Source organism: Hyla sarda, chromosome 1, assembly GCF_029499605.1.
Source record: "Hyla sarda isolate aHylSar1 chromosome 1, aHylSar1.hap1, whole genome shotgun sequence".
In the NCBI taxonomy this organism is placed as follows: Eukaryota; Metazoa; Chordata; class Amphibia; order Anura; family Hylidae; genus Hyla; species Hyla sarda.
The window spans coordinates 320749921-320762433 of record NC_079189.1 but is presented as its reverse complement, the minus strand read 5'-3'; the positions used below and the strand labels follow the sequence as shown (position 1 = coordinate 320762433).

Here is a 12513-nt window from a genome sequence, read left to right as displayed (position 1 = left end):
GTGTTTCACATCCGATAGCAAAGATGACTATCATGTGCTTTATTGTCAGTTAGTGTAGTAATCCCTATGGAAAAATTTGTGGCTGTCTGTCACTTTATCATTGAAAGAAAATGAATACAAACTGATTGCACATCCAGTCTTTAACAAAGAGAGCGTTGGGATTTAGTGGGTCAACAGAACATTACAAATGAAATGCAGACTTTTCAAAGCAGCTTAATTTTTTTATTTTTATAGTAGTTTGTCTCACTTCTGGAATTAGTAAGAGTAGTGTAAGCAGAACTATAGAGGCATATAACAGTGATTTTATTAAATATAATAATTTAAAATTGTGGATTATTTTTTTTTACATCTCTACTGTTCGCAGGCCTGAAAGGAAAGTAAGTCTTCCACCCCGATTTCAGAAAGAAGTAAACCAATATTCAGTACATCTCCCTGTCACAGATTCTAATGGTACGAACCTAGAAAGATCTTTTTCTTCTTATTATTATTATTATTCATGCAATCTGCCTATTTACATAAAAATGTTAGTATGGTAATTTTGTGAATACATTTCTTTGATACTGATCCAAAGGAGCTAAAGTTTAACAGAGTTGTATAACTGCAACACTTTAAATGTTTTTACTGGTGATTTGAATTATGCAAAGAGTACCTGTCATCAAACTAATTTTTCAAAACTAACTCAGATTATATTCCCTAACTATTACTAACATCCCTTCTGCCCTTAATTTTTTTTTCCCAAGCTTTAAAAAGCTCTGTATCATACCTTTCCCCTTGCTCACATTGTGTGAGCTCCCAGTAGAAGAAAGAGGGCTTTCCACCTACCATGGTCTCCTGCCAGGCCAGGTGGGTTCACACTTCATTTGGGTGGGTCCAAACTGACTAATCGTACATTTCTAGTGAGAATAACAGAGAAACAGAACACCACAACATGCTTTAGACTTGGAATTTGGGAATGCAATTATTTACAAAAAACAGACAGATCAGTATCGGTGACAGGTTCTCTTTTGGGTACATTCACACATGCCATATGTGCTGCAGATGTCATGCTGTTAAATCAATATAAACACATAGTTGAACATAGCATTATATCTGCAGCGTATAAGGTACCCATAACGTTTTTTCTTTCTTAGTGTGAAATCTTTAAAGGTGTTTTCTACAAATATGTCTAGGCTGCTACATGCTTCCCCCCCCCCCCCCCCAGTCCCTCCAATGCTGGGATAAAGGGACAACCCCTTTAGAGTGTAACTGTAATTTAGAATAACATTTGGCATGTCCGCAGAGTCATGTAAAAAGTTTTGATCTGTGAGACCCCTACTAGTCATTAAAACGTGCGCAGTTATCTTCTCTGCTCTAAATTCACTAGATTGCCCATTACAATCACGGATTTTGGACTTTGGTATTGTTTTGCGTTTACACTGTTCACTGTATGGGATTAATAATGTTATTTTAGTAGTTTGGATAATTCCACATGTGACAATGCCAAATATGTTTTTATTATTTTATTTTAAAAAGGGGCTAATAAGATTTTTTTTATTAGGGGATGGGGTTAATCATATTTAAAAAAAAAAAAAAAATTATAAATAAAAAAAATAGGGGACTATTATTTTCATCCATTAGTTTGCTAATACTGAACAATGCTATGTTATTGTATAGCATTACTGCGGTCGGCACTCTGCTAAGTCTGCCTCAGCAGATGCCCCGGGAAGATCACAGACTAAAGCAGGAGGACTCTGGCTCACCTCTCAGCAACCTCCTAAATGCCGCAATTACTGCATTTGAGGTTAAAAGGGTACTCAGCTGTAAATATCTTATCCCTTATACAAAAGGATAGGGAATAAGATGTTAGATTGTCGGGGTCCTACTGCTGGGCGGCGGCTGGAACAACGAAGCTTGCCGCTTCCGCCTTCGTGCGTCACGCCCCCCTCCATTTAGGTCTATGGGAGGGGGCGTGACTGCTAGTACATAGCTGTCACGCCTTCTCGTGACGTGGCAGCCAGCATCGCCAGTCATCTGGTACAGAGCGGCGTTCGCTCAGTATACCGAATGACTGGTGCCGCAGCGTAGATTGCAGGGAGTCCCCTTTGGATAGGGGATAAGATGTTTACAGCGGAGTACCCCTTTAATAACCAACATCACTGTAAATGGCGGCTGCTGACCGCAGCTGTCAATGACTGTTTATGAAGTGAGCACAGCTCCTGTGCTTTCTCCATAGACTTACTGTACAATGCGACATACATGTATGTTGCGATGTGCCAAAGAACAGGTCGTTGGTCCGTTACATTGCATGTCTCCTATGGGTTAAGCCCACTACACACAATGTTTGTAAATGAATAAAACACATAAAATTATGTCCAAAGAATATCACACACGGGTTTTATTATAATTTATAGGTCCCATGCGTGAATAGTTGCCGCAGCATACAGTGGTATCTTTGTCTGATGTTGGTTCGGACAGGGTAGTGCAGCTAAAGGTACATTTTAAAACTTCCTTACAACAATTTTGCAGTCTACAGAGTGCAGTCTGACAATGTGGTGTCAAATGCTGGTCTTACTGCAATACCAATATCTATTACACTACTCCAATACAATATTATGCTATGTAATACATGGTCCTGCTCCTCAGTGTGACTACTCTTCCCAGTAGTTCTTCCCAGAGGGTCTCTATACGGGATCAGGGTTATTGCCCTGATGGAGTAAGTAATTTTTTACATTCTGCGTAGTTATACGACGACCATGTCCAAGAAGCCAAATCCTATGACTTTCTGTAATATTCCATTTATGTATGGTTAATAGTAGGTAATGTAACTGTTTAATTGTCTGTTTTAGCAAATGAGACACAACCTGGCAAAGCTCCTCTTCTTGGCAATTTCCATCCCAACCTGTCCATAATTCAAAGCAATCTGCGTGATCTATTCAGCAAACACAGTAATGGTATTCTTTTATCCAAGCTACCAAATGTTTACAAGGAGACCTTCAAACACGATCTTGGAGATGAAGTGTTAAGTCAAGTTGTTAATTGGAATCACATATGCACGGTATGGGACAGCAGAATTTGCTATGCCTTCCAGTATCTTTGCCTTTCCTATGCTCTTTGTGTGGGTTCACCCTGGGGATTTTGCTTCCTTCCAACGTATACGTTTTAAACACTTGAAAGGGAAAAAAGCATACATGTTAAAGGATGCTGCTGTATACCATACGGATTCCCTTTGACTTAAATTTTTCTCATATACTGCTAAATTAAACCTACTACAGAATAAAGAGTGAAGCAAACAATAAAAAATGCATGTGAACCCACCCCTAAACATTCTATTTTATTTTTGTCTAGTTACACACTGAAGTATGCGCAGTAAAATTCTTCTCAACTTGAGACTGTATTAAAATCAATCATGATAAATGGTACAGTGGGTTGTCTTAAAGGGAATACCCTATATCCTAGCCACAAGAGCTTTGCCACCAATCAAAAGAGAACACAGTCCATTGTTCCCTGCTTGAATTTAGTGGCGGACACAAGGGACCCCTGTTGTTATAGGTGAGGGTACCAGTTGTCAGACCACCATCGATAATAACTTATTGGATAGGTGAGAAATATCTATCTGCTCTTGGGCTTTCAATCATATGTTTGTGTAGGCAGTGCTAGTCCAAATCATTAGATGATTTTCCAAAATGCTTGACCTCTGATGTTTTTAATTTTAGTTGTAATAGTAATATCACTTTGCTGGGTCAAGAGCAGCTCTGAGTACAGGGTTTTAGAAATGAATGTCCTAATAGCCTGTTTTCTTTTAGGTGCAGAAGCTCATGAGCAATGGCCACACAGAAATGATTTTATGTTCCCCTACTAAAAAGCCACAAATGCCTCAAAAGATCAACCAGCCACGAAACAATGATCAGGTCAAACCAAATCCTACCTTCAGCCAGACTAAACCAGCATCCCCCCAGAAACAATCTGCAAACACTGTACCTCATTATGAACTGAAGCAGAAAGTTTCTGAACTCTTGACACACTATTGTAGCGGTCTCTGGTTACATGCACTCCCCAAAGTTTTTGAGGATACTTTCAAAATAAAATTTCCCTCTGAATCTCTTAACATGGATGTACTTTCTGAAGTCTCCAGTGTGGATGTTGTTTCGGAAAACCCATACAAAGCTATTCTTTACCCAAAGAGCCCTCAAAGCGGGAATCAGAACCCTGGGGTCACAAATGAAGGGCAGACGCACGATAATGAGATGTCTCAGATGGAGCAATCAGAAGATATTTATATAGACCTTACCCCTCCACCACTGGTTATTCCTTCAGAGGATTCCCCCTCTGTTTTGGTGGTTGAATTAAATAACACAGAGGAAGTTGTTATACGGTGAGTGCTCCCAGATTTACGATTTGTATTTGCAACGGAACTTCTTTACATGTGTTTGAAGCATGTTCCATGTGTCATATGTTTTCATGCACTAGGTATGTTGGAAAGGACTACTCTGCTGCACAAGAACACATGGAAGATGAAATGAAGGAATTTTACAACACAAATGCAACACCTGTAAGGTTGAACTCCTTAAAAGCAGGACAACTTGTGGCTGTTAAAGCAGAAGAGGAGGCATGGCTGCGTGCACAGATAATGTCTGTCGAAGAAAATAAAATGAAGGTACCAAATTTATATAAGTTTCATTTTACTACTTAAAAAAATTATAACTTTTTGTAAGAGGCAGGTAGGGACCCTCTCACAATTATTACAGCTGATCAGGACTCCACAATTACCCTGCGCTGGTCCCCATCAGACCCACCCCCTGAACCTACAGATACCTGTAATTTTGACATTTAGATCCCGCAACCAACTTTTGCTTTTGCAATCTAAATGGCTAATGACATCCATTGGTATGATCGCGGCTGTCCTGCATTAAAAGTATGTCCTGGCTGCTGATAGCAGACATTTCTCACGGTTTAGGAAGCAAGCTCAGCTCCTGTGCTTGCTTCATAGACTGTCAACTCTAATGAACATAAATATCCATTATTTCACATTAAATTGGCACTGTCACATATCAAAACTTTTTATATGTTGTACATCTTGGCAAAATAGTTTTTCTAATTAAAGAATTTCACATTTTATTAAAGAAAACTGTCTTTGAAAATCCCACCACTAGGGGTCCCCATACCTCCTGGGTCCCACAGCAGCATGAGCGTGTCCAAGAGTCATGGACACGAGATGGCTGATTGACAAGTCTGCAGGAGGAACACAGCCTGCAGCAACATGGCTGTTTTACCAAACATGTGCCTCCAGCTGTTGCAAAACTACAACTGTGCGTGTACAGCATAAAACCATAGAGCAAAGAGTTACAATGCAGGGCTGCCAAGCTCCTGAAAGTAGCGAGTTACCCAGAGTAAGGGAGGGGGAGGACTCATCACCGTGCAGGCAAGGGAGGGAAATGCCCTCTCCCTCTGGGAAGATGAGAAAGACAGGGAGCACTGTAAATCTAGTCTGAATCTGATTTATATAAAATTATTAGATATTTGTGATCTGGTTCATCTGCCACAATCTCACCCATATTGGGCCTTGGGTGTTTGAGGTGCAATATAATTAAGTCAGAACGTTCAACTATTTGTAGAACTACAGTGGGGATCAAAAGTTTGGGCACCCCCAGATAAAAATTTGTATTAATGTGCATAAAGAATCCAAGGAAAGATGGAAACGTTTTCAAAAGGTATCAAATTACAGATTAGACATTTTTATAATATGTCAACAAAAGTTAGATTTTATTTCCATCATTTACACTTTCAAAATAACAGAAAACAAAAAAATGGTGTCTTCAAAAGTTTGGGCACCCTGCAGAGTTAATATCTTGTACTGCCCCCTTTGGCAAGTATCACAGCTTGTAAACTCTTTTTGTAGCCAGCCAAGAGTCTTTCAATTCTTGTTTGAGGTATCTTTGCCCTTTCTTCTTTACAAAAATCTTCCAGTTCTTTTGAGATTTCTGGACTGTCTGTCACGCACTGCTCTTTTAAGGTCTGTCCATAGATTTTCAATTATGTTGAGGTCAGGAGATTGTGAAGGCCATGGCAAAACCTTCAGTTTACGCCTCTTGATGTAATCCCCCGTGGATTTCGAGGTGTGTTTAGGATCATTATCCATTTGTAGAAGCCATCCTCTCTTTAACTTCAGCTTTTTCACAGATGGCATCAAGTTAGCATCCAAAAGTTGCAGAAATTTTACTGAATTAATTTTTCCTTCTACTCGAGAGATGTTCCCTTTGCCACTGGCTGCAATACAACCCCAAAGCATGATTGATCCACCCCCATGCTTAAAAGTTGGACAGAGGTTCTTTTTATTAAATTCTGTTCCCCTTCTTCTCCAAATGTACCTTTGCTCATTCCGGACAAAAAGTCAAATTTTAACCTCATTGGTCTACAGAATTTGTTTCCAAAATACATCAGGCTTGTCTATATGTTCATTTGCAAAGTTCAAACGCTGATTTTTGTGGAGAGAACGTAGAAGAGGTTTTCTTCTGATGACTCTTCCATGAAGACCATATTTGTACGAGTATAGTGTTCCACAACTCCAGTGTCTGCCAGATCTTTCTGGAGGGATTGTGCAGTCAAACGTGGGTTTTGAATTGTTTTTCTCACAATCCTGTGAGCTGTTCTGTCTGATAGTTTCTTGGTCTTCCAGATCTTGCTTTAACTTCCACTGTTCCTGATGACTGCCATTTCATAATTACATTCCGAACAGAGGATATTGACATCTGAAAACGTTTTCCTATCTTCTTATAGCCTTCCAAGCTTTGTGAGCGTCAACTATTTTCAGTTTCAGATTTCTAGACAACTGCTTAGAAGAACCCATGGTGCTTATTGTTGGGGCAAGGTCAAATGAGTCATGGCATTTAAAACCTTTGAGATTGACATCACCTGGTCTTCCCAGATGATGATTGAGAACAATCCATGACACTGGCAGGTCTCAGCTTTGCAAAGGGGGCAGTGCATGCTATAAATTCTGCAGGGTGCCCAAACTTTTGCAGTCGCCAGTTTTTTTGTTTTCTGTTATTTTGAAAGTGTAAATGATGGAAATAAAATCTAACTTTTGTTGGCATATTATAAGAATGTCTAATCTGTAATTTGATGCCTTTTGGAGATTTTTCCATCTTTCCTTGGTTCTTTATGCACATTAATACAAATTTTTACCAGGGGTGCCCAAACTTTTGATCCCCACTGTATTGATATGGCCACGTATGGCAGAGATGCCACACATTTTCAGTGTGAAAAACAAATGGAGTTTGCTGATGCTGATTTTAGTGTGGCATATATACTGCCCATTTTATTAGATACACCTTGCTAGTACAGGGATAAGAACTGTCTGCATTCTTCGTAGCATGCTTTGAGGAATGCTTCCAACTAGGGATGTCCCGATACTGATATCTGTATCGGGGCCTAAACTAGCCATTTGCATGGTAACGGGGACTCGTTTAATGTCCCCGATACCTGGTGCCGCTCTGCTGCCCCATTCTTCCATCTTCCGGTCTGCATCATAGTGTTCCATGGAGGAGCATGTGACACACAAGTCACGCCGCCTCTTGCCCTGCGCCCAGCTTAAAACTACGCAGGAAGCAGAGTGACGTGCATGTCACATGCTCCTCCATAGGACTGCTGAACGGGAGAACGGGGCAGCAGAGCCGCAGCACCCGACCCGAGGAGGTGAGCTGCCTGCAAGGAGGGGGCTGCTACTAATAACTAAACGGGGGGGGCTGCTGCTAATGCTGTCTAAAGGGGGTGGCCCTGATGCTGTCTAAAGGGGGGGGGGCTGCTGCTGTTTAAAGGGGGGCTGTGGTCTACAGGGGGGCTGCTGTCTACAAGGGGGGGCTGCTACTAATGACTGCCAGGGGATAGATACTACCTACTATTGAAGACAATCTTACAGCAGAGTCACCTGCTGCTCACCATGTGTACATCGATCTCACCGCCAATGCAAATTCCCTGTTCTGTCCAATGGAGAAGAGATTGGCTCATACTACAGCAGCCGCCTCCATTGTACACTCGTACTCTGTCTTTAAAAAATGGTATCGGGATGTCCCTACTTCCAACACCTTGTAGAAAGATTTTGGTCCATATGGACATGATGACATCACACAGTTAATGCAGATTTGTCTGCACATCCATGATCATTTCCCATTCCAGCACATCCCAAAGATGCTCTACCTTTAGAAGGTAGAATCTCTAATGCCAGGTTCACACTGTGAATCTGAGATTCCGAGTGTGGCCAGCAACAAGTGAAATCAATCGGTGCTAGGACCACGTGGATAGTGCTTTCCTGATAGTCAACAATATCTGCAGTTCGGCTTCCACCAGAACATTGAATGTTCTGTTCAAGTTTAATGTTCTGGCGGAATTTGTAGATCTTAATTTCTCTATTGGCTCCATTGGAGGACACAGACCGTGGGTGTATGCTGCTGTCTTTAGGAGGTGTGACACTATGGTAATAAAAAAAAAAAAGTCTGCTCCTCCCAGCAGGATATACCCGCCTCCAGGCCCTGAGCTAATCAGTTTTAGCTTAGTGTCTTGCAGGAGGTGGACATGGGCTAGAATTCTCCAGACCAGGTCTTCTGATTTATTGTTTTCCTAGTATAGGGACGTGTTAGTTTTTTATTCCTTTTTCTTTCTTGTTTTCAGGTGGGGACTCCGGTTCCCTGTTTCCCCAGTGCGAGTAAGGGGGCACAGACATTGCGTATATGCGTGGTTCACCGTCCCCCCCCCCCCCCCCCTCGCCAACGGTCAGCGCCTGGGTTGGTACCTCATGGGTCCGGGTCCCCCTATTCCCCTGCTCTCCTTGCTCGCGCATAGCAGCCAGGCGTGATGCAGACGACAAAACTGACTGGAGACTGCATGGAAGACTCCATTAGGTAAGTTCTTCTGACTGAGGTAAGTACATTTCCCTTTTCTCCCTTAGGTGCGGACTTGCAACCTCTTGAGACCCTCAGTTTTTGGCCCACCTTTTCAGATTTATGGGGCTGGCTTATACTAGGGCTTGACTTTTATTCTGGGGCGAACAGTGGCATCTTAGGGGGCATGCATTCTCTTTTTACACTGTGTGTATGTGTTTTTACTGCTTCACTGTGTGTGTGTGTGTGTGTGTGTGTGTGTGTGTGTGTGTGGTTACTGTGCGGCTATGACCGTGGTACCTTATATGCGGCTGACAGCCGCGGCGCTCGTTCTGGCCGGGCTCTCTGAGCGCCGGCTTTCTTTTCTTTCCTCCGGCAGCCGCTGCCGGAGTTTGGGCCGCACGCTCACTTCCCCACGAGCACATATGCGGCTGACATGTGCGCTCGGGACAAGGAGCGGGCGCCATTACAGCTTCTCCACTCCGCTGGGCTGTCGGAGCTCCCTAGAGGCGCAAAGCGGACCCCTAATCTCAGGCACGCCCCTCTCTGGCTATTGGCTCCGTGCAGCTAGAGTGTAAAACGGGCCAGACAAGTTCTCCTCACTGCAGCTGCCTGGGGACACAGACTAGGGTGAGAAAGTTCCTGTCTTTTTCTCATTATGTCCGTACCCAGAGCTGTTCCTCCCTCTAAACAGAAAACTGGAATGTCTGCGTCTTATTTGGTCTGTAAGCACTGTAATGCTAAGATGCCTGGCTCTACTGAGCCCACTTGCTCTGCCTGCTCCACTGCTCCTCCAGACCCCCTGGTACCCCCGGATGCCCTTTTGGCCCCTCCAGCCTGGGTTTCTTCTCTGACCCAGTATATGGCTGACTTGACTCAAGTCTCCCGTTTGGTGGCTGAGGCCTCCCGGGAAGTTGTGTCTGCCCTGAAGTGGCGTCTGCCCTGAGGACCGCTCGGGTACGGTTGAAACGGTGAACTCATTGATCGCAGCCATAAGAGACACCTTTTACTTAAGAGGACCCAGGATCTTCGGATGTAACTCCTAAAGTATCCTTTCATTGTGCGAAGCCAGCACCTCAAAGGTTCAGCTCTCACGCTGACTTTGACGCCATTCTGGAATCTGCATGGAAACATCCAGACAAGAGGTTCCCGGGAATAAAGACTATTCAAGAACGTTATCCATTTGACAAGGATCTTGTAACTAAGGTGGTTACCCCTCCTTCTGTGGATCCACCAATCTCCCGAATCTCTAAGACTACTACACTGCCACTGGCAGATGCGGCTGTCTTCAAATATTCCACGGACAAGAAGGTGGAGTCCTTAGCAAAGTTTGCCTCTGAACAGCTGGCTCTTCGCTTCTTCCCATAGTCGCCTCGACATGGGCGTGCAAGGCCCTATCGGAGTGGTGCCTAAAACTCCGTCAGGGTATCCTAGTGGGATCCCCCCCAGAGGATCTGTCTGCTCTGGCTCTCCAATGCTCTAAAGCTGGGGAATTTAAGTGCACCGCTTCCATGCAGTCAGCCCGTTGTTCTGCTTTTGCTGTGGGTCACCTAGCTGCTCTCCACCGTTCTATGTGGCTTAAAGCTTGGCCAAAAGGTCTCTCACTGAGCTTCCTTTCACAGGTGGCCGTCCTTTTGGCAAGCGCCTTGACGGGATTATCTCTGAGGTGACGGGGGGGGGGGGTTTAAGAGTTCCTTCGCGGGACAAGAAGGCTCCCTTGTTCAGGGCGCGCCCGTCTTGGAAGTCAGACACCAACCGTTCCTGCCGGTTTGCAGCCAAATCAGGCAACTGCAAACCCACTTCTGCAATAAATGAAGTCCCCACCGCAGTTTTTTCTCTGGTGGGAGGTCGTCTCTTACTTTTTCGAGACATCTGGACCACACACATTCAGGACTCCTGGGTCAGGGACGTGGTGTCCAACGGTTACCGAATCGAATTCGCCTCCCTCCCGAGGGATCGATTTTTTTCGATACCGGGCCCTCCGGTCTCCTTCTCCGGCGAAGCAATTTCGAGAGGCTCTCCAGTCTCTGCTTCTCCAGGGGGTTATCGTTCCCGTTCCTCCAGGGGAACGTTTTCGGGGTTTCTATTCCAATCTTTTTGTGGTCCCCAAGAAGGACGGTACTGTACGACCAATCCTAGACCTCAAGCGTCTCAACCGTTATCTTCTCATCCGCCACTTCCGAATGGAATCTCTCCGTTCGGTAGTGGCATCCCTAGAACAAGGAGAGTTTCTTTCTTCGGTGGACATCAAGGATGCCTACCTCCATGTGCCAATATTTTCAGGCCATCATCGGTATCTCCGCTTTGCGGTTCCGGAGGGACATTTTCAATTCGTAGCCCTCCCCTTTGGGCTGGCCACGGCTCCTCGGGTCTTTACCGAGATCCTTGCGCCAGTGATGGCCCTGTTGCGGTCTAGGAGATTCTCGGTGATACCCTACCTGGATGACCTTCACATCAAGGCTCCCACCAGAGCCCAGACTCTGGAAAATGTGGATGTCACTCTTCACACACTCTGGATTGCTTCTGGTGGATGGTCAACCGGGACAAGTTAGTCCTATCTCCCACCCAGTCTCTGATCTTCTTGGGACTTCACTTCAACTCGGCCTTTGCCCGAATTTGCCTTCCGCCGGACAAACGTCTGACTCTTATGTCAGGAGTCCGCTCCCTTCGGGCTCAGGTCCCAGTTTCCATCCGCACTTGTATGAAAGTCCTGGGTCAGGTAGTGGCGGCCATGGAGGCTGTACCCTTTGCCCAGTTTTCATTACCGCCCTCTTCAGCTGGTGATTCTCTCTCGATGGGACAGATTTCCTCTCAGGATCCGTCAGTATCTGCTCTGGTGGCTCCGCTCCCCCCTACTTCTTCAGGGGAGGTCATTTCTTCCCCTTCACTGGCAGGTAGTTACAACTGATGCCAGTCTGTCGGGCTGGGGCGGTGTATTCAGGGATTGGACGGTTCAGGGACTCTGGTCTCCCCGAGAAGCCCTTCTTCCGATAAACATATTGGAACTACGGGCGATTCTTTTTTGTCTTTTTCATTGGGAGTCCTGGCTTCGGTCCCGTCCTTTCCTTGTCCAGTCGGACAATGCCACGGCCGTTGCGTACATAAATCGCCAAGGCGGCACTCTCAGCTTGGCAGCCATGGCCGAGGTGACAAAGATTCTCATATGAGCGGAAAGCAAGGTTCCGGCCATTTCGGCGATTCACAGGGGTCTGCGACCTCTGGGGCATTCCAGACGTGGACCTCTTCGCGTCTCGGCACAATCGGAAGATCCTTCCTTTTGTGTCCACGTCCCGGGACCCTCAGGCTCTAGCCGTGGACACCCTAGTGATTCCCTGGGCGGGTTTTGCCCTACCCTACCTGTTCCCTCACCTTCCACTCGTTCCCAGAGCTCTGAGGAAGCTCAAAGTGGAGGACGTTTCCGCCATTCTGGTAGCTCCAGATTGGCCCCAAAGGTCGTGGTACGCCGACGTAGTCAGGCTCCTGGACGACGCTCCGCTGCGCCTTCCGCTTCGTCCGGACCTGCTCTCACAGGATCCTCATTGCCAGCCCAATTTACAGTCTCTACATTTGACTGCGTGGCAGTTGAGACCGTGGTTTTGAAGGCCCGCAGGTTCTCTTCTCAAGTCATTCACACCATGCTCAGGGCTCGTAAACCCTCCTC

General features: G+C 45.2%; 1 protein-coding gene across 6 annotated transcripts in view; it reads left to right on the top strand.

Annotated features, from left to right (window-relative positions):
• TDRD7 (tudor domain containing 7) overlaps positions 1–12513 on the top strand; it is a 124044-nt gene that overhangs the window by 33309 nt on the left and 78222 nt on the right. For all 6 annotated transcript variants that reach the window (XM_056519061.1, XM_056519080.1, XM_056519055.1 and 3 more), the window contains 4 exons: positions 365–450; positions 2826–3034; positions 3783–4351; positions 4447–4633. In XM_056519061.1, coding sequence (XP_056375036.1) covers positions 365–450; positions 2826–3034; positions 3783–4351; positions 4447–4633 — 1051 coding nt within the window. The remainder of the gene's footprint in view (positions 1–364; positions 451–2825; positions 3035–3782; positions 4352–4446; positions 4634–12513) is intronic.